We start from the raw sequence: 21,902 nt of genomic DNA, 5'->3' as shown, positions 1-21,902 counted from the left end.
GTTATAAAGCCTTACAAAGACCAGCACACAGGAAATACTAATTGTGTGTCATCTTTATTGTAATATTTCTTACACTTTAGAAAATATTTCTAAAGAGAGAATGATACCAAAACAGGCTGCCTGTCTCAAATGATTGCTTTGGATTATTTCTTATACAATTTGTCTCACATCAATGTGAGGAATTTGAGATGCAAAGAAGATTGTTATTAACTAAAAAACCTTTATGGAATTAAAAAAAAATTTTGTGTGTGAGATAAATCATGTGTTTCAAAAACTGCAAGTTTTTCCTAGGAAAAAAAAACTCTGTGAAGTTGTGACTATGCTAAATTGCCTTCCCAGTTACCAAGTGAATTTTATCGTTTAGTATTTAACAAAACTACTTCCCAAGTGCTGAATGGCACAGAATTTAAATCCAGTGATGTTACCACCTAGATTATAAGTATCTGCTCATACAAGAAAATAAATCTCAGTTATTGCTCAGCGATTTGGTTTTTCCAACTATCCCTTTCAGCTGTTACAAATGGCTGAGCCTCTTCTCTCCTTTGGAATCTTAGAAAGGCTCTTTGTTCTTTGTGACAATCGTAACCCTATGACCTGAAGGCACAGGTGTCTATGTCAGCTCTTATCCTGACCAACCAATGCTCAGGCTTCTACATTTCCTGTTACTGAATGAGGATCAAGAGGAGGAGTGATTATTACAGGGACCTGATCTAGATTTCACAAATGACAAGTCTTTGGCAGCTGCTAAGGATAAGGCATCTTTGGAGAACAATCTTGCTTGGGAAGTCACTTCTCCCCCTGCCCCTCCCTACCCCCTAGGCCGCAAGAGGTCATCCCTGGCAGCTGTTCTTAAAAGGAGAGTGGGGCCAGGCTGACAGCAGCTGTTACAAAGATACTGAACAGAGAATCCAGGAGGAAGGCTGGGTCCAAGTAAGAGTGCTTTTCTGAAAATATGTGCTAAAGTCCAGGGGTCCGTGCTGCAGTGGGACGTACTTGACAGCTGTAGCTTGGGTCATTTTATTTCTCACTAGGTGGGTAATGCTATAAGGTAGCTCTGCTCTCCTGACAGAAGAAGGAAAGGCCACTGTAGTGGAGAGGGCAGTTGTAAACGATATTGTATCTTTATTTTGATGTCCACATGTTCATTGTAGTATATAACAAGGCAACTGATTTTTGTTATATTTATTTTGTATCCTGTGACCTTGCTACACTATGAGCTCTAGGACTTTTTTTTCTCTTGATTGCTTGGATTTCCTATGTAGACAATCATGTTGTCCACAAATTTACTTTTTCCTTTCTGATCTTTATGCCTTTTTTTTTTTAAGATTTTATTTATTTATTCATGAGAGAGAGAGAGAGAGAGAGGCAGAGATACAGGCAGAGGGAGAAGCAGGCTCCATGCAGGGAGCCCGATGTGGGTCTCGATCCTGGGACTCCAGGATCACGCCCTGAGCTGAAGGCAGGCACTAAACCGCTTAGCCACCCAGGGATCCCTCTTTATGCCTTTTATTTCCTTTTCTTGCTTTTTTTTTTTTTTGCTCTGGCTAGCACCTTCAGCACAATGTTGATTAAGAGTGGTGAAAACAGACATCCTTGCCTTGTTCCCAGCTTTAGGGGAAAGCATTCAGTTTTTTACCATTAAATACAACGTTAGTTGTTCTTTTTTGTTGTTGTTTTTGTTGTTGTTGTTGTTGTTAGTTGTTCTTTATGGAGTTGTTAGAAGCTTTTTATCAAAATTGAGAAACCTCCCCTCTATTCCTATTTTTCTGAGAGTTGTTTAAAAGAATCTATTCAAGATGTTGAATCTTTGAAAGGTGTTGAACTTTGTTATAATTTTCTGCATTGACATAATCATGGGATTTTTCTTCTTTAGCCTATTAAAATGGTGAATTGGTGTCAGGGTATTAGCTTCATAAATGAATTGGAAGGTACTCCCTTCTCTTCCATTTTTTCAAAAAACATTTTGCAGAATTGGTATTAATTCTTTAAGTATTTAGTAGAAGTCTCCAGTGAAATCATCTGAACCTGGATATTTCTTTTGGGAGAGTTTTAAAATTCAATTTTCTAAGTAGTTATAGGGCTATTCAAATGATCCACTTTATACTGGTTAAGTTGTGGTAATTTATGTTTTATGACTAATTGACCCATATCACCTAAGTTGTTAAATATATGTGTAGAGAGCTAGTCACAATATCCCTTTATTATCCTCTGATGTCTGAAAGGTCTCTAGTATTATCCTGTTTCATTCCTGATTTGGGAATGTGTCTTTCTTTCTTTCTTTCTCTCTCTCTCTCTCTCTCTCTTTGGGTCAGTCTCAGTAGAGGGTTTTTTTCAATTTATTAATCTTTTCAAAGAATCAGATTTTTAAAAATTTATTTCTCCATTTTTTTAATGTTTCAATTTTATTTACTTCTGCTCCCATCTCTATTATTTCCTGTTTCTGTTTATTGGGGCTTTATTTTTCTCTTCTTTTTCTAAATTGTGGTGGAGACTTAGATTATTGACTTGAAACTTTTCCTCTTTTCTACTGTAAGCATTTAGAATTATAAATTTTCTTCTCTGGTAATTTACCTGTGTCCTCAAATTTTGATTTGCTGGATTTTTTCTTTTCATTCAATTCAGTGTATTTGGAGGGAGGGTCGGATTCTCTTGAGATGATTTTCTTTGACCCATGATTATTTAGAAGGCTGTTATTTGATTACCAAGCATTGGAAATTTTTCCTAGCATGTTTCTGTCACTGATTTCTAGTTTTATTCCATTGTGGTAGCAGAACACAGTTTATATGATTTCAATTCTTCTACATTTGTTGAGGTTTGTTTAATGGTTCAGGATATCCTGGTGAATGTTCCGTGGACACCCAAAAAATACACATTCTGTTTTTGTTGGGTGGAGTGTTGTATAAATGTCAATTAGATCCTCTTGGTTGATAGTATTCTTGAGCTTTTCTATGTGCTTGATGATTTTTCTGTCTAGTTGTTCTATCGATTATTGAGAGAGAAGTGCTAAAGTCTCCAACTGTAATTGTGGATTTCTCTTTTCAGTTAATTGATTTTGGTTTCACATATATTACAGCTCTGTTGTTTGGTGCATACACATTTAGGACACTCTCCTTCAATGGGTTCCAATCTTTACTGGGCTGCCTTCCTAGTATCTTCTCCTTGGGCTCCAGCCAAATTAGACTACCTTCCTGCCCTACCCAGGACAACGCAATGGGTTTTTAACTGATTGGGAAGGAAGGAATGAAGGAATGAAGGAATGAAGGAAGGAAGGAAGGAAGGAAGGAAGGAAGGAAAGAAGGAGGGAAGAAAGACCAGATTAAATTTTTCAGGCTTTTAAATCATATTCTCTTTAATAAATCTTCTTTTCTCCTATATCATTGAGTCCTTAGAAGCTCCCATCCCAAAAGCAACAATTCCCCTTCTTTGAGGCCCCTCGTGCTCACTATCCATCTGGAAGAAATTACAGGAAATGTGTATGTGTGGGTGTGTGTATAGTTTTAATTTGGTGGATGTCTTTATATCAGTTTGACACATTTGTATAGGTTTTCAGATCTTGAGGAAGAAAAAACTGGAGGGGATATTACAATAAAACAAATTGGTGCTGGGAAGTAATCAAATCTAAAGGAAAGAACAAACCACAGAAAAGTAAATTTTCATTTCTTCTCTCGTCTGTGTCTTTTCTATAAAATACCTTCCTAACTAACAGGACAGTCACTATAATAGTTATAAACTAGCACTTAAGTTGTATCGCTAAGTCAGGCTTCATCATTCATAAGTGTATTTCATTTGTTCAACAATTTGAGGTCCCTGATAAGTGCTTGGCATTACTAGAACCTCTGTCTTATAAAGTTAGTATTTAAACCCACATACATTTAAAGGATAATAGTTTATTCTTCCTTAGAGCTTGGCATTAATCTTTCCTAAAACAATAATTCTAAGTGTGTAACTCTGTACTAGACCAGAGAGTCACACACTAACTTTATTCTCCTTTTCCCAATACCCATCTAATTTCCTTTATGAGGCTACTTCTTTTCCTGCCTCCTCAGATAAAATCTCCAGCTAATAATAAAAAGTTCTCTGGACACTTTAGTTATAGGCATAACTTCCTATCAGTAAGTAGTAACCTACTCCAGCATAGTAATCACAAACTCTGAATGATGTTTAATGTTGAAGCTTCCCTATGCCTCTCACAAAGCCTGCGGTGGGGAAGGAAGGAGACAAGGCTGACTTCTCTGTCCTGAGCCTAGGGCTTCTCCTCTTCCTTTCTCCTCATTGTCTGCCTCTGCCTCCTCCAGGACTGGGAGAGACAGGGGGAAAGGAAGATGCAGGAGGAGACACAATGGTCTGGCACCCTTCTGGCAGTGACATTCTCCATCTGGGATGCTTATGTAGGCTCTGAGCAACCTCCCAGCACTGGAACCTCTCACAGTTTTCTCTCCCAACGTGAACACATCTGTCTGTTGGTAGCTCGCATTCCCTTCCCCCTGCCCCCCACCTCGCCAAGTACCCTTGGGTCCCCTCATTCTTGAATAGGATCCAGGAGAACTCCAGGCCACCTTTGGCCCTTGGCTCACCTGTGGACATTGGGAAATATACACTTTTGACCCATCTTTGGTGAGGATGGAGTAGCTCTCAAACCTATCTCTTTTTATTTAATTTCTGGCCAGGTCAGAGCTACACAGTCTTTAGATTTATCATATGCTAGTCCACCTGGCCCCTAAATTGTGTGGGACACATATCAAGTATCCAAGAAATCTTGAAGCTTCTGTCAATGGGCTTGGGGTCAGGAGAAATCATCCTTATCCCCTGCTATGGTGGGAGGGGAGCAATAGTAGGATATATAGCAGAGCCGTCTCCAAAGAGATCTGCCCTCGGATTTCCAACTTCTTAAATGGGTAAGGGGGTCACGGGTTGAAACACTGATATTCCACTGTAAAATGTAGAAGCAATGGCCCCACTGTCCTGGGCCGTCAACAAAAGGTGAAACTGAAATTGTTTATTCTAATATACTCCACTGAATGATTCCTTCATCAGTCACCAAATTCACTCATAGTAAAGACAAAAATTTTTTTCCTGCTATATTACAAAGAATTAAATGAAACACTTCATCCTAAAATATTGTCTATTCCACTCTTCTGAACATAGACTCATGACACATGCTGATTCGAATTCTGTGGTTTATATTTATATTCCCAGCCTAGCTGGCTACCAGTGGCATCAAAAGATCTGTGCCCATCCCTCTATTCCCTTCCTTAATGAGAGTTCCCTGTAAGATTTTATGTTTCTGTTCAACTAAATTAGAAGAAAAAAACAAGACCAGCATTGTTAAGATTTCCTCTGCCCATTGGAAGTCGGCCTGCTTGGGGGTCATATACACTTTCAGGTCCATCTCTAAGAAGCACCTCTGGGGAAGGGAAAAAAACAAGTGATCACAGACTTGTTTGGGACTGGGGTACAAGTTTGCTGGTTTTTCATCTTCTCATATTCAGATAACTGCTTAGAAACCCTACTCTTTATAACTCTTCTTCTGAACCCGACTTTCTTAGTCTTGAGAAGCTAAATTAGACCTTGCCGATATAAGTACATCTTCTACGGAGCCACGTTTCCTAAGGTCCTATGATAAACACAAGAAACAACTCAAAACATTGAGTAGTTTATTTGAAAGCAGCATAATCTTAGTGTTCAGTTGCCCAGATATAGTTATCTCCAGAGAATCCCAGAAACTCCTAGGACAGACGTGCAGGGGCATCTGTCCCCGTCATGTACTCTCACAGTTGAAGTTCAAGTTAGCTCAGAACAGAGAAAGGAGGAGAAGGTCCCAGAGAAGCAGCCAAATTCCAAGTAATTTGGCATGGTATAATCTCGGACTGAACTTAATCACTGGCCTAGAGTTTTCAAACAATCTTTCTAAATTTCTGCAGGCAATTTACGTAATTACATTGGCGCATACATTTTTTCCATTTCAATAACCAAGCCACAAAGATCTTTATGTTCACAGACAAATCTTTAATATTGTAAAAGAAAAAGAGCACGCCAATATAATAAGCTCACGAATTCCAAATAGGGGCATGATTCTGTAATTTTTCCCTTCAGAGCCAGTAAGAATGCATTCCAGATAGAGGAAAAAGAGAGGCATAGGGCTCTCCTTTGCCAACTCCCTTCCTCCACTTAGACATGAGACGCTTTACTAGTCAAGTCTCCGCCATTCTGCTTTGATATTTTGAGCCCAACTGAATATGACTTATCACAGCTCTCAGCATATATTTGTGGGGAGATTTGTGCTTGCACCCATACTACATACATTTTTTTTTATCACAACCAGCTGAGAACACAGGCCTGAGTAGGCAGACTTAGAAGAATACTGAACCTTGGCCATTCCATCAGGGCTAAGGGGTTCATACTGCTTTCTGGAAGTTGTTTGCTAGTGGAATGAATTCAATATAACTTTATATAAGGGAAATAGAGTGAAAACAACTAAAATAATTTCTGTTCCTTTTTGATTATAGCAAAATAGACTGAACACAAAGCATGGTTTATAAATTCTAAGCTTACGATCACAGACAGCAGCCAGAAACCATGAATGCCAAGTAAACCCGTACCAAGTTAAATGTCAGAGTCAAATAAAATCTGCATCAAAATTAATGATACGTATTTAATGACATGCATAATCACAGTAATTGCTCAACTAGATGGGAACAGAGGCAAAAGACAAATTTCACCAGCCTTACAAATCAGCTGGCTCTGAAGGCCACCCATCAGCTTCAATGTCATACCAACTCTCAAAGGACAAAGGCCCTCGTCTCTCAGGGAAGGCTCAGGGGCTGAGCCCTACTCTATTCCTTCCATAGGCCAGAAACACAGCCTACGGAGTGTGACATAAAGAAATGACTCCATCCATAATTCCTGCTTGGAGGTTCCAGTAAGCCCTTCAGACCTATTAGAAACCTGTCTTTCTCTGGTATAATTCCAGCAGAGTCAGGACCAGTCTGTTAAAAGGATGACCCCCTAGGAGGACAGGGTATTTGTGTGGTGAGATAAAGGAGCAAACTGGCATGGGCAGTGCTGAATCTGAGAAATGCACCTTCTGGTGCACACTGGCTAATTGGTTTGATTTCCTAATATGCAGCACGCCAAGAATGGGAGTTGTAAGGAATATGAGGGCATTGTGGTACAAGAGAGAGAAAGGGAGTATAAATTAGAAAAGATGTCTCTCAAAACCCCCACTTCTTATATGAAGAACAAGCTTTATTCTCATCACAAGGAAAAAAATCTTTCTTTTCTTTTTTTTCTTTTTTTTTCTTAAAATTTTATTTATTTATTTGAGCTGGGAAGGGGCAGAGGAAGAGGGGGAAGCAGAATCCCAAGCAGACTCTACAATGAGTGTGGAGCCTGACGTGTGGCTCAATCTCTAACCCAGATTCATGACTTGAGCCAGAATCAAGAGCTGGACGCTTAACCAACTGAGCCACCCAGACACCCCTCTTTTTCTTCTTTTTTGTGTGTGTCCACATAAGGTAATGGATGGTCACTAAACTTATTGTGGCAAACATTAAATAATATATGTAGGTCAAGTCATTATGCTGTACAACTTTTTTTCAAAGTTTTTTTTTAAAGAGGTTTATTTATTTGAGAGAGAGAGAGTGTGAGGGGAGGGACAAAGGGAGAGGTAGAGAGAGAATCTCCCGTAGACCCACTGAGAGCAGAGCTCAATGCAGGGCTCCATCTCAAGACCCGAGATCATGATCTGAGCAGAAGCCAAGAGTTGGAAGCTCAACTGACTGAGCCATCCAGGCACCCCCATTATGCTGTACACCTTAACCTTTTATGTTGTATGTCAAGTATATCTCACTATAATTGAAAGAAAATAAATAATTAGGTGGCATTTCTGGCATGTGACAAACACGCAGGAAATGCCATTCATTAGTGGTGGCCTCAGCCACTCCCAAATCCATTCACAGCTCTGAGCCAGCAGTAAAACTAAGACGGCTGCAGTCGTCTGGCTCTATGATGCTAGTCCTTGGGGGGAGCCCAGGATTGTGTTTTGTTTTGAGTGGGACAGAGAAGGTACAAGAATGCTGATAGCTTATTTAGGATCTCTGCTTAGTTGAACCACACCCTAGAGGAATTTTAGGACACATTCCAAAATGGAAATATACAGAACTTTTGATCCAAACACAATAATCCAAGGTAATGAGGAGTATTTTCATCCTGTGTTATAAAACCACTCACGTCCTTTCCTGAAAGCAAATAATGATGACATTTCTACCAATTTATATTGATAATCTGGCTTTTTCAGGTGACACTGCAAATTAAGATCAATGGATACCTCCCCTACCTACTTCTGAACGTCTTAAAATTGCCAAGAATAATCATCTCTTCGTAAATCACACAGGGCAAGTTTTGATACAGTCAAAGGGATAATTTCATTATTACACAGAACTTGCAAAACTTCCCTGTGAACAGAAAAACTTTCCATTGGATAAAAGAAATAATGGCCCTAAAATGGCTTTCCTGAAAGGGGAAAATAATATGAAATATATTATTCACATAGAAAGAAAATATTGCACAATAATTATTCTCAGAGTTACTTATACTATGGGATTAAAGATAACTCCTCAAAGTACTTTAAAACAGCAAAGTTATTAAGACTATAATAACTTTGTAATTAAAGTTCGTATGTCCAATTACGACATGTGGTTTTCATAGAGAAAACCAATTAAAAACAGCTGTGTCTTAAGTACATTTTGGAATGTAGGCTCATAATGGGTAATAACAATAAGCCTTCACGCTGCCACCAATTGCTAAACACATACACATGCACACACAGGTTTGTGAGGAGCCTTTCTTTCTTTCTTTAAGGATTTTATTTATTTATTCATGAGACACACAGAGAGAGAGGCAGAGACACAGACAGAGGGAGAAGCAGGTTCCATGCAGGGAGCCCGACGTGGGACTCGATCCCAGGACTCTGGGATCACACCTTGAGCCGAAGGCAGACACTCAACTGCTAAGCCACCCAGGCGTGCCGTGTGAGGAGCCTTTCTTATGTGGGTCCTAAACAGAGCCCTATTTGCAGATAGGTCTAGATCAGCTTCTATAGCAGTGCTGCTGTTAGAAGGCAGGAGTGATACTGTCCTATATCTTAACCAGTTCCTACCAAGCTTTTGCTCTATGCTGAACAGCCTTGGGTGGTGGTGGAGCTTTGCCCTGCAATGGGAGGCAGCATGGTGTGGGAAACATTTCTGTTTTTTTTAAGATCAGGAATTCCAATTCATGATCTTGCTTCATCCACTGACCAGAGCTATGTCTTTGGTACAGACCAGTTACTCCCCCTATGGTTTGGTTGGCTCATCTGTAAGATAAGGGATTGCCCCTTGTCGTTTGTGGTTCTCCATGAAAGTCCATCTTATAGAAGGCTATGAAATCACTGGCTTTCTACATCTTCCTATGGAACTGGGTAGTTTTAAAATATGTCTACAAATTCTTTGACATTCTTCTCTTGGAATGTGAAGTCTACTTTTCCTCTCTGGAGTGACCCTGTAGGACTTTCAAGATTCGATCATTAAGGGTGATATTGTCTTTCTCTCACTCTTTCTCATTCTGGCTCTCTCCCACTCTCTTCTGGAGCAGATACCTTTAGATCCCTGAGCCGCCAAGTAAGATACCTAACTACTCTGAAACCACCATGCTAGAGAAAACCACATAAAGAATTTCCACAGAAGTGATCTGAGCCTTACAACCCAGGTGATTGACATATAAGTAAGAAGACTTTGAGATTATGCCAGCCCCAGACATTGTCTATAATCTCATGGGATACCTTTAACTGGAACAGCCCAGCTCTTCCTGAATTCCTGATTCACAGAAACAGAGATACTAAATAATTAGTTGTTTTAAGCCACTAATTTTGGGGGTGATTTGTTATGCAGGCACAATAACTAGAAGAGAAACTCTGATGGAATCAAAACTAGAGGGGAAAAAAATGCTACTCCAAGGTCAAATAAGGAAATCTTTAGCATCCACAAGAACCTCAGGAAAAAAGACACAGAAGTCTTTGAGGATGATGAAGGTAAGTACAATTCACCAATAAATGCCACACATGGCAACACTAGAATAATCAACTCTTTATTTCCAATCACCTCTTCATTTTCAAATGTTTATGAACATTTTCCCCACATTCATATTAAGTGAAATATAGTAAAAATGACCCTAAGAGGGAGCACCTGGGTGGCTCAGTCGGTTGGGCAACCAACTCTTGGCTTCAGCTCAGGTCATGGTCTTGGCATTGTGGAATCAAGTCTTGTGTGGGGCTCTGTGCTCAGTGGGGAGTCTGCTTGAAGATTCTCTCCCTCTGCCCCTCCCCCTATCTCTGAAAAATACTCTCTCTCTGAAATAAATAAATCTTAGGAGAAAAAAAAAAAAGAATAACCATAAGTGGAACCCCTTAAATCTAGCAGCAAGGTCAAAGGTAAAGGAAACTAACTGGGACATCGTTCAGGCATTTCTATGTAGGCACTGACACAACTGCCTGCTGCCTTTCTGTTTTGTGCCTTCTATAATAGACTGTGCAGTGGATAAAGTGCAAATGTTTTCCCAGGTACACCTCTCATTAACTCTGAAAAGTAGTTTTTAAAAGGACAAGGAGAAGAGGCGGAGTCTAATTAGGAAGGTGGCACATACCATTGGTCCAAAGTTAAAGAGTTTGGGATACCCCATGTATCCTGGTGAAACTGACCCAAGGGTGATGCTTAGGAGATGACAAATGGTGGCCCGCAGGCAGGATTTAACCACAAATCCATGTTTTTTCTTCCTGATCCATTCAGTATTTTCAAAATACGAAATTTCACATAAAAAGCCTAGATTTCTAGTTTCTCTTGAAACAATGGACTTCAATCCTACATATGAATTACCACCTGGTCTCCATCACTGGAGCTGACTGGCTGTTTCTCCCTTTAAACATAACACTTTCTATTTGCCACAATCCACGCTACTCCCTATTACTCTATACTTGGGCTCACTTCACTTGTTAACTTTACATTTCTGCCTCTGTGGTCATTTAGGTTCATGTCTGGTGACCTACATCAAAAGAAGAGTTTCTGACTCCAAATCCCCAGATGTTTTTTGGTAACCATAGGTTTGAAATTTTTGGTGGTTCTGAAATTCCAATAAATTCTGCTGTTGTGCCCTTGCCAATTTCTTCCCCTAAAGTACAAACATGGGATCATGACAAACATATTCCTAACAGTTATGTAAGTCCTCTTACAACACTGTTACTGAATATTAGGGTGATAAGTGACTTCGGAAAAATATACTGAGCTATTTTGATACACCCAAATTATCTTTGAAATACAAACTGTCCTTATGGCAGTCAAACATTCCTAGTCCAAGTTAAAATGGAAAAGAAGCAACTGCTAGTCAGCTGTGAGATTAGGATGGACAGAAACAGAACAAGATCTACATACTGTAAAAAAAAAAAAAAAGAACAACTTAATTACCATAAAATATCTTCAAGACAATTTCTAGTAAGGACTTCATTAGGCAATGAGGACATTTGTGAGAAATGAAAACCAGCATTTGCAGGGTTGAATGTGTGTGTGTGTGTGTGTGTGTGTGTGTGTGTGTGTTAGAGAAAACAAAACAAGACAGAACTCACCAATTCCAGACATTGTCTGTGGCCATAGGCAGCAGCATAATGTATGCTGTTATAACCTTCCTTGTCCCGAATGGATGGATTTGCATCATTTTGAAGCAGGAACTCTAGACATCTGTAAGTATAAAAATGAGGTGTTATTTTAGAAAACATCTCTAGAGCAAAAGCAATAATCAATGTAAATATTTTCCTATTATGAATGTTCCACAAAGCACTTTGTGAATTCAAGTGTTTCTTTAAAAATCCTACAACGAGGGTTTATATACTGGAAATTTTATATGTGTGTTGTGTGTGTGTGCGTGTGTGTGTGTGTGTTTCCATCTTTATTTCAGCTTAAAACAGCCATTCTAGAATTCAGGAAAGGCTTTAGGAACAAGGAGTAGTTAAGTGTATTGAGAGAGGGAAAAATTTTCCATGACTATCACCTCCCCACTGAGTTGTTTTAATGTCATATAAATATTGCATATTAATCCATACACAGGTTCATGTCTGGACCATTCCTTTACAATAATCCATTTGTCTCTTTCTGCATTGATACCAAAATGTTTCAGGGTTGGGGTTTTTTTTATATATATATATAGCTGACATATAATGTTTTATTAGTTTCAGGTGTACAACACAGTGATTTCACAATTCTATATATTTAAGTGTAGTCACCCTCTGTCACCATACAATGTTATTACAATGTTATTGACAGTATTCCCTATGCTGTACTTTTCATCTTCATGACTTATTTATCTTACAACTAGAAATCTGTACCTCTAATGCCCTTCATCTATTTAGCTCATCCTTCCACCACGTCCCCTCCAGCAACCACCAGTTTGTTCTCTGTATTTGTGAATCTATGTCTGGTTATTTTGTTTGTTTGTTTTTTCATTTGTTTTGTTTTTTAGATGCCACACATAAGTGAAATCATGTAATATTTGTCTTTCTGACCTATTTTTTCCTTTTCACCTTAAAGTACAGAACCCGTGATTACTGAAATAATGAGTTTTAGAGCTCCATGCCCAAAAGATGAAGTCTCAAATTTAACAAAGAAGTGGTCAGGCCATTTGCAACAAGAGAAGGGGATTTAATCTTAGCCTTGCTATTGGAGACTCTACCATCAATGAAAAGGTTGGAAAATAAAAGCTAGAAAGAATAAGAAAACAACAACAAGAAACAACAACAAGGAAAAAAAAAACAAGATAATTTCAGTTTTATATCTGTGACAGTGGGACAAATATGTCCTTTACAAGGTCAAGCTGATTCAATTTCACATTCAAATCAAAATTCTCATATACTCAAATCATACTGAAATTAAAAATATGCAATAGAAGCATATACATTAAATTAGGCCTTCTAAGGGAAAATTTCTATAGTTTACTCAAACACTATTTTTGGTTTTGTTTTTACTTTTCTTTTTAAGTTTTTATTTTAATTCCAGTTAGGTAACATATGGTGTTTTATTAGTTCCAGGTATACAATATAGTGATTCAACACTTCATACATCATCCTATGACTCAAAAACTTTAAAAGTTTTTCACCTATCTTTTGGCATAAGGCAAAGGAGTAAATAAATCACACATAAACACAATTAAATCAGATATTTTAATTTCTAGAGCAGCTGATGAAAGACATAATTTTTTTAAAGCAAATATCTACCTCTCACATGATTTATCCATAAAATGTTCCATAATAAATCAAACTAATATTGGAGTTCTAATATCATGCTGTCTTTGGTAATTTGCCCCTTAAAAGGAAGTCTTTTTTTTTTTTTGGTAATTAAATGCCCATGGACAGGATCCTTAGTATGACTCATTTTAAACTGAATTCGGCTCTTGGAACAAAAATCATTCAATAGGAATAGCATTCTAGTGGACACACAATCCCTAGCTTCTGGAAGAATTACATTCTAAAAATCAGCTGGCAAATTTAATACGCAATTTGGAAAACACCTGGAGTTGCCCCCAAAGAGTTATTTACCCCAGGATATGGCTGTACTACCAACAGAAAAAACAACAGTACTGTAGAATTTGAATATTCTCCATATTTTTTCCATATTGTTTCCATAAATTCCGGTTTTAACTAAGAATGCTTATCTTTTCTCCTCCCAGGGTCATGGCTAGCAATTTTGGGACCTAAGCTATAAAATCAAGACATGCACATTAAGTCAGAAATATATTTGGATGAGCGGTATAGCCTCTGCATGAAAGAGCTCTCAGGCAAGGTGATTCCCAGCCTTCTGCTTGTCCTTCTCCCCTCCACCCCATCAGCAATAAGAGGGTTTTCCTGGCACAGGGCACACTTACATTTCACTGAGAAGGTGGCGTTTGCTGAGGTGCTTAAAATCCTATCTCTGAATATTGTTAAGTTTGAATATCTTTGAATATCCTTAACTTTCTTTGAATATCATTAAGTTTCCAATATCAGGGTAAAACCTTGGTCTGCTTTATGCATGGCTATGTGTCCTGTCTGCACCCTAGGAACAGCCAAAGTTATGTCCCACCACCCGTATCAGGGCCACATTCTCTAACTTCCCCCTCCCACCATGATCTGGACATGGGAGGATAGCCCATGTGGGCAGTGGGAAGAGCCTAGAGGGGACACAAGCCTTTAGGTCACAGAGAAATTGGTTCCTTCGACAGCTGGAGAAGAGAATACGTAAGTTAAGAACTGTGTGCGTGCAGACTCAGAGCACTCCATCCACCAGGTCCCACAGAGCAGGACACAAAGTGTGGGCAGCACTCACTCATTTGTTCATTTATTTAACAAACAGTTCCTACACACCAGCGACCCGTTGGACTCTCCGCTGGGCAGAGCATGACCTTGGCGCCATGCCTTGTTGCACAGGAAGGACTCTCAAGGGACAAAGCATTAGAGCTTCCTGCGCTCAGCACCCCCTGGGTGATGGCAGTAACTCCAGCCCTTGTCACAGTCCTGGCTAAGTCTCTATCAGAAGCCAGAGAGAGGCAGGTGGGATGAGGTGGGGCAGGGACAGCTGTCAGTGAGCTGATGTGTGTGTTGGGGAAGGAGGGGAGTGCACAGCCAGTGTACTTCACACTGAAATCTCAAAACATCTATTTCTAGAACCTCCTAAATAGTTATCTCCAGGTCATTAGAGGATAGCCTAAGGCCCCAAGAGGAGGCTTAAAATGTTGCCTGAGGCATATGATACATGGCAGAGTCAAAAATGACATCCAAGACACCTATTCCTGGAAACTGCTGACCCATTCCAGTGATGGTCTCATCAAAGGTTTCAATTTTAGGAAGAGTTCCTTGTGTGAAAATAGCATAATTGGAGGACATATTAAAAGAATCATTTCTTCTTCGTTAAAGGCAAGCCCATGTTACTTCCTCAAGATCCCAAATAAAGCCCCAAAATAGTAAGGCTGGCTACGTGGCAGCCCAGAAAAGCAGACAAGCATCAGTAACCACATCTTGGGCTTTAGACTGAGAAGAAACTTACAATGCGGCTTCCTTTTCCTTCAGCTCTCTGGCTCTTTCAAGTTCTTCTGAATTTTCATGGGCATTTCCTAAGATAGTCTTACTTCTCAGCATAAGGGAAAGGAAAAAAAAATACAATTATTTACTTTAATGGCCAAGTTGTTAACGATTTTGATACAACTTATATCTCAATGACTTTTCCCCCAACCCAAAAGAAATAAGCACTACTAATTTTTTATTGGGGATATATGTGGTTCTCTTACAGGCCTTCCAGGAAATCTATTCTCTCCCAAGGAACCCAATTGAGAACATGACTTCCCTAGAACTTCCACCAGGTATTAGCGAGTGAGACATCAAGTTGTCTACCCTTCCATAAATACCCTAAACTCCCCAAGTAAATAGGAAGTGATGTAGTTGGAACTTTCCTGATTCCTACCACATTCCTTGCTGCCTCTTGACAGTTTAGCATCTCATTTATCCAGGAATGGGGTTCTAGTCACCCCTCAACTGCCAGAGCAATTCTTCATCACCTAGGATTCATTTTTCAGCTCTTAACACATGAAGGATACTTGTTCCTCCATTCTTTCTAAGTGGACAGCATAGAGCCTACTATGGAATAGATGCTCAATAAATGTTTGTTGAATTAATAACCTGCCTGGCTATGAGGTCCTGACTGTGGTTACATCAGACTTGCCAATATTATATACATATAAAGAGAAATATAAACAATGTTTTCCAGGGACACCTGAGTGGCTCAGTGGTTGAGCATCTGCCTTCGGCTCAAGTCATGGTCCTGGGGTCCTAGGATCGAGTCCTGCATCGGGCTCCTTGCAGGGAGCCTGCTTCTCCCTCTGCCTATATCTCTGCCTCTCTCTCTGTGTCTCTCATGAGTAAATGAATAAACAGTGTTTTCCAGACTGGCAATATGGATCATAATCCATTAAAAAATTGTGAAATCAGTTTAGTGGGTTGCAGTATTTCGTTGCTTTTTTAAAATAAAAAAATAATAGGGATCCCTGGGTGGCGCAGCGGTTTGGTGCCTGCCTTTGGCCCAGGGCGTGATCCTGGAGACCCGGGATCGAATCCCACGTCGGGCTCCCAGTGCATGGAGCCTGCTTCTCCCTCTGCCTATGTCTCTGCCTCTCTCTCTCTCTCTCTGTGTGACTATCATAAATAAATAAAAATTAAAAAAAAATATTAAAAAAAATAAAATAAAATAAAATAAAAAAATAATAATAATAAGAGAGAAAATAACAGAATGCATCACACTTAGTAAAGGTAAATATGATTTTGTGAATTTTTTCTTCCTTTATATATATATATATACATATATATATACACATACACACATATATATATATTTAAAACATACATATTGGAGTATGTACACTGGGTCATGATGTAAAATGTATTTCTTACTGTGGGTCACTGTAAAGTCTCTGAAAGTTAAGAGAAGAATTCAGCGTTGACCCAGAATCAATTCCTTAGCACAGCGCCCCAAGTAAGTCAATAGTTCTCCAAACAGGGTCACCATAAAGCATTCCTATGAAGGAGGCCCTGGTCCTCGAGTCTTTGAGAACAATCTCATAAACTGTAGGCAGGCACCTCTCCTTCCTTTCCCACCTGAACTGTTCACTTACTTCTGCTTTCTATTCCTGGACACCTAGAATCCCAACATATCTGGGGCATCCAATTTCCTGTCCTCCAGCTCCTGAAAGAGCATTCGTGCCCAGGTTTGGAACAATGGTGCCCATTTTACGCATATTGCATTTGAAGGCTATTGGGCTTTACATAGCCGGATACTTCTGCCACGTGACGTATTTATTAGCAAATGTAAGTTCGAGGGCAAATGAAGCGCTTAAGTGGCAATGATGAAAACTGTAGGATATGACAAAATAAATTACATTCGATTCTGAATGAACCAAAAACCTGGGCTTGACAGCCCTACTTGGCATTCACCCCAAAGACCAGAGGAAAGAAACAATGGGGCAGTGACACATAATAATCAAACATTAAGAGAGCAGAATGGGAAAGCCCGGCGTCAGAGATGAGGCAATTCTGACTCCTCTGGGTCTGGATGAGAGAGATTCTTCATTCACAGTTTCCATGAGGCAGAATGAAGAATTCTTAGCAAATCCTGTCCCTCCCCAGTCATATCCCCAAAAGGAAATTTGAGCAAGGCTGTTTTTACTTTCTATCCATGTCTGATGCGGCAGCATAGTGCAAAGCTGTCCGTCCCCAGTCATCTGTTTCATTAACGTTGGCCCCTGTGGTCACTAATGTCTCAATACAGTGGAAATGACAATTTGCAGCTGCATAGTGCAAAGGCGTCCTGAAAAACAGACAGCAATTTATTACTTCACTCATCTGAAAAACAGAACTGGACCCCCTCCCTCCGGTGATCAGCAGCATTAGCAGTATCCCTGGGAGTGGGGACGGCTCTTCAGCTCTCAGAGTGTGGAGACCAGGGGACATGCCTTCCTTTGACTTTGTAAGTTGAAGCGGAGCCCACAAACAGACTGGCCTCAGACAAGACCATCTACCTGGAGATCAATCCTTTCTTTCCATTCCTAGTATTCCTAGTACCTATCCTGGTTCAGGTCTACTCTAGGGCTCTTTTGGACTATTGTAATACCATCCCTATTGGCCTCCTGAGCTCTAATCAAACTTCCATCTAACTTCTAGTTGGTATGAATAAATAACTGGGGTTTCTAAAGTCTGATACCCACATGCAACATCCTCTTCTAAAGCTGCGGGTCCTCTCTATTGAGCAGAGCCTTGATTCCTTAATCTGGAATTGAAGACCTTTCCAAGCTGGGCCCAAACTACCTTCATGAAGTTTCTCTCTCTCCCCTATATGAACCCATCACTGCATCCAAATGGGATTTCCTGAGGTTTTCCAGTCATGTCCACATCTCCCCTATCTTTCCCCATGTCATTTTCTTCCCTAGAATGTCTCCTCCTGAACCACTTCCAACCATTAAAACCCCAAAGCTTCTTAAGTTCCAGAAGTTCTCTTTCCCTTTTGTCTGAGATTATATAGCTCCTGTCTGGGTCTCTCTGGAGCTCTCATCTCATATTGCCTTGATTTTACCTCTTGGTAAAGAGGTATTGTCTCATCTTCTCCATTGAATTACAAGCCCCTTGGGGACAGGGATGTAGGTTAATGGGAGGAACAATATCCAAGGAGTTAGAAGTCCTAGGTTCTAGTCCGGGTAGATCTGTAAGCTGCACCAAACCACATCCCGCCTCTTGGCCTAGACTTCTTTGTTTTCACTTCAATAATGACCTGCGAGTACCTGTCCCCTAATGTCTATTCTAGGTCTAAAATTCCTAGAATTTTAATTTTACATGTGCATGTAAATTTATTGCATGTATAAGAAATTTAGTTTTTATAAGCTCTAAAAAGAATAGTAAGTATGCCCCATGGTCAGGTGAGAGAAGAGACAAGAAACAAAGAGTCCACCAGAACAGTGTGATGTGTGCTCGGGTTGTGGACTATGGAGGGCACCAGGGGAGCAGAGAAGAGGGCCACCGTGCCAGAGGTGGCAGGTGCTACTTGACATAAATTGGGAAGGGTGAGAGGTGTTATCCTAGGTAGGCTGGTAAGAGAAGAAATCTATTGCAACTCCAAGAGCCAGGGTGCATGTGGAGAGGAGGGGTAAAGAGATGCTATGGAAAAAAATGGAAAGAAGAAAAGACACAATTGGCCCTTCTAAACAGAAGCTGCGAGAGGAGATGCTTTCCTTGGGGTTTGTGCCTGCTTTGTTGGTGTTTCCCTACAAAGAAGGATTTCCTTCTGAGGTTGGAATCTCCCCAGCTAGCTTCCCTGTTTACCATTTCAATATAACATGGTTTCCAGATGGACTGCTCCCCACTCCTTTTACTTAGGCACTCGAAACAGAGTTCCCTGTTTACATACCTCCCACACTTGTCCTTTTTATGGAAATCTGCTCCGCTGCTCTGCAAGAGTTTTATACATTCCACATTACTAGAAAGACAGGGAAAACATCATTAAGACGGTAGAGGTCAAGTGCTGGGCTATCTTCAGAAAGAGCTGTTTTTGGTGAAGTGAAGGCCAAGATGAAATGATAGCTCCAGCTTTAAACTCTGCTAACACAAAAACATCCTGAACATCTTAGAGGAATGCAATATTGCAAGGATTTAAAGTTCCTGAAACCCCCTTTCCCAAGCTAATAAATCAATGCATTAAAGAGTTTGATGTAACATTTTCAATTTCACGACCAACGTATCTAATGATTATTACATGATTAAACCTTTTAGTGATGGTTTCATCATTTTTCCTAAAATTCTCTTTCAAAACCATCAAGAATTTAGGAAGCAACCCCCTATACCTAACAATGATTTCATGTCACTTCTAAACAATGAGTCAGGATGGAGAAGCATTACCTTTTATCACAGGAGAATGAATTCACCATGATAACCATTTTCAACCCAGACTCTCCATAATGGGAAATAAAACAGCTGCATTTCCCTGTCTTTGTAATATAGGTAAACAAATGTGCAAAAAAAAGAAAAGGCCGAAAGTGATGCAGTGGAGCATAGTGATCTTCCAAAGCTTCTTTGTCATTCGCAGAAGCAATAAATCATGTTTAGTAAAGAAAAAAGGACCCACCAAAGTGAATTTTCTTATTGAAGAGCATGTCACTAAATATTAATTGTAATAGGAACTTCAGATATGAATCCAGAATGATGTGTTGCCACTTTCTGTATAGGCCTGATATATTTTATTGTTCTAAACTTGGAATGCTGAGAAGTGGTCTAGGATTTACTGTTTTATTATTTAAATATGAAAAATGATCTCATTAATGAAGAACCCCAGCAGGGCTCTCTCCACACCCCCTCCCCCTGATTCTTTGTAGCCACCTTTCTCAGAAAACTAGCTGTTTCAGTCATAAAATATAAGACCTTTCTGAGACCATTATGTGTTGGGGTAGCATGCCAGTTGATATAAAAGCACCTGTCTCTTACTGAATGAAGCCAAAGGATCAAAGGCAGAGGCAGATCCAGTTCTGTGGCTCATCATGCTCAGACGATTTGGGGAGAGGGGTTGGGGAGAAGGAGATTCATTTAATAATACATAATTATGAATATAAAACTAAACACAAAATTTTGGAAGGGACCCACACAAGTAAAGGCCCTAAAGCTTCACAGTCAACCCACCTCTGATAAAGAGGTAATGCCTTTGGATAATGTACAGATGACAAATGGAGAAGCATTGCTGTTCCTTAAGGACTAGAAGATTGATTAAGAACTAACACCTTAACCAAACAAGGTCATCCGAGGGAGGCCATGTTTGGTCAATGTATGATCATATATCAACAACATATTGATCAGAGCCTTATTCTCACCACTGATATGAAAAAGAGTATCTGGTGAAAAATGTTCTTTACAACTTTTTTAAAAGGCACAGATTAAATCACTTCTTGTCTATCCCTTGGTTTTTCTTGACCTTCAGTCACATTTAACCACTTAATGCTTAAAAATCAGTTTTGAAATAAGTACAAAAATATCTGTAGATAAACATGGACTAACTCAATCTTGGATTCCCTTGATCATCATCCACCCACCGGTGACAAAAAGGAAAAAACTTAGGAACAAATCTCAAATTATTTTCTTTTGGCAGAGTGCATATCAAGCACAATACATATTCTATAGGCTGAAATCTTATAATTAAAAAAAAAGGAAGAGAGTGAGAAGAGAAAACAAAAGAGAACTATTTTCTCTATGAGATGGGCTAACCATTTTTCTTCAGAAGAACAAACATACAACTAACATGGAAATGCAAAAGTGATATTTGGTATTGATAGACAATGATTCTTACCCATCTTACTAAGGAAATTGATTTTGATTCAGACAACTTAAGTCAATTAAGAGAAATTAGGAGTTAAGTCATGAAATAAGAACTGAAATTGCTAAGTACTCACCCTCCTGCAGCAGCAGCATGAAGGCACGTTCTTCCAAATTTATCTGGGGTATCTATTTCAAAGCCTGCAGACAGCACGTGCTCATTACTAAACAACGATACTATGCTATACTTTTGTCCTAGTTAAACCACAAGAAACATTGCAGAGACAGAAAAATCAGTTAGTAGGAAAACCAGAACGCAAGCAATTGTAGTCAGAAAGAGGTTGTCATGGAAACGAATGGTAACTGCTCAAGCTTGGCAATTGTATAGGAAGAACCGTGAAGTCTAGAAGAATTTATTTTCACATTCAGCCCTGGGTGAACCACAGCCCCATATTTCAATCCCGGGATAGAAATTTATGAAACCAATTTGAGATAAGTAGGGCAATAGACAGGCAGACAGAACACATGGAGAAAACATGGACAGCAAAGGAGTAATCTTAACATGCGGGAGTAGATATTTTCTTACATATATTATTGGCTTTCACTTGGTTTAAGATTTGGGAAACATGCTTTCATGCAGGGATTATTTTTAAACATGCCAAAAGCAGTGAAAGCAGAATCAGCCATAGGTAAAGCACTTAAAAGGAAAAAAAAAAATGCCTCTGGGATGTCTGTTGAATTAATTCATAAACAATCTTTGCCTTGCAGAGCTCTATCACCTTTGAAAGCCAGGAACTTCTTAATGCATGGAGGTTGGCAGAAGCAGTGATAAGAAAGATTAGCAAAGCTCCAAACCAGAAAGAATTTCTTGGTTCCAAACAGACCCACATTTAAAAAATAAAAATTGAACCTAGTTGGAGGGGATCAAACTATAGCAATTTATCAAAGCCCACGGAGGAGGAAAGTAACATAACAATTCTACTGTCAAAATGTGGGGGATTTGGCCTTTTTCCTTTGT

The 21,902-nt window shown here is 39.5% G+C and overlaps 1 protein-coding gene and 1 long non-coding RNA gene across 18 annotated transcripts in view; one reads left to right on the top strand and one right to left on the bottom strand.

Moving 5' to 3' along the window:
• Positions 1 to 21,902, bottom strand: part of ANKRD44 (ankyrin repeat domain 44) — a 340,062-nt gene that overhangs the window by 110,015 nt on the left and 208,145 nt on the right. For 14 of the 17 annotated variants that reach the window (XR_013373234.1, XR_013373237.1, XR_013373238.1 and 11 more), the window contains exons 12-16: positions 21,022 to 21,139; positions 18,996 to 19,064; positions 17,265 to 17,405; positions 15,096 to 15,176; positions 11,651 to 11,762 (exon numbers count right to left, since the gene is read on the bottom strand). Coding sequence is in view for 11 of the 17 variants with exons in the window: in XM_077885633.1 (XP_077741759.1) it covers positions 11,651 to 11,762; positions 15,096 to 15,176; positions 17,265 to 17,405; positions 18,996 to 19,064; positions 21,022 to 21,139 (521 nt within the window). In the remaining 6 variants the exon portion in view is untranslated. The remainder of the gene's footprint in view (positions 1 to 11,650; positions 11,763 to 15,095; positions 15,177 to 17,264; positions 17,406 to 18,995; positions 19,065 to 21,021; positions 21,140 to 21,902) is intronic. The other 3 variants (XR_013373239.1, XM_077885641.1, XM_077885644.1) reach the window with 1 other exon arrangement.
• On the top strand, positions 633 to 16,013 carry LOC144306226 (uncharacterized). The gene is made up of 3 exons (XR_013373245.1): positions 633 to 930; positions 9,927 to 10,066; positions 15,813 to 16,013. It is a non-coding gene; the product is annotated as an uncharacterized LOC144306226 (long non-coding RNA).

This window comes from Canis aureus, chromosome 36 (genome assembly GCF_053574225.1).
Source record: "Canis aureus isolate CA01 chromosome 36, VMU_Caureus_v.1.0, whole genome shotgun sequence".
NCBI lineage: Eukaryota > Metazoa > Chordata > Mammalia > Carnivora > Canidae > Canis > Canis aureus.
This window is presented reverse-complemented; position numbering and strand designations above follow the sequence as displayed.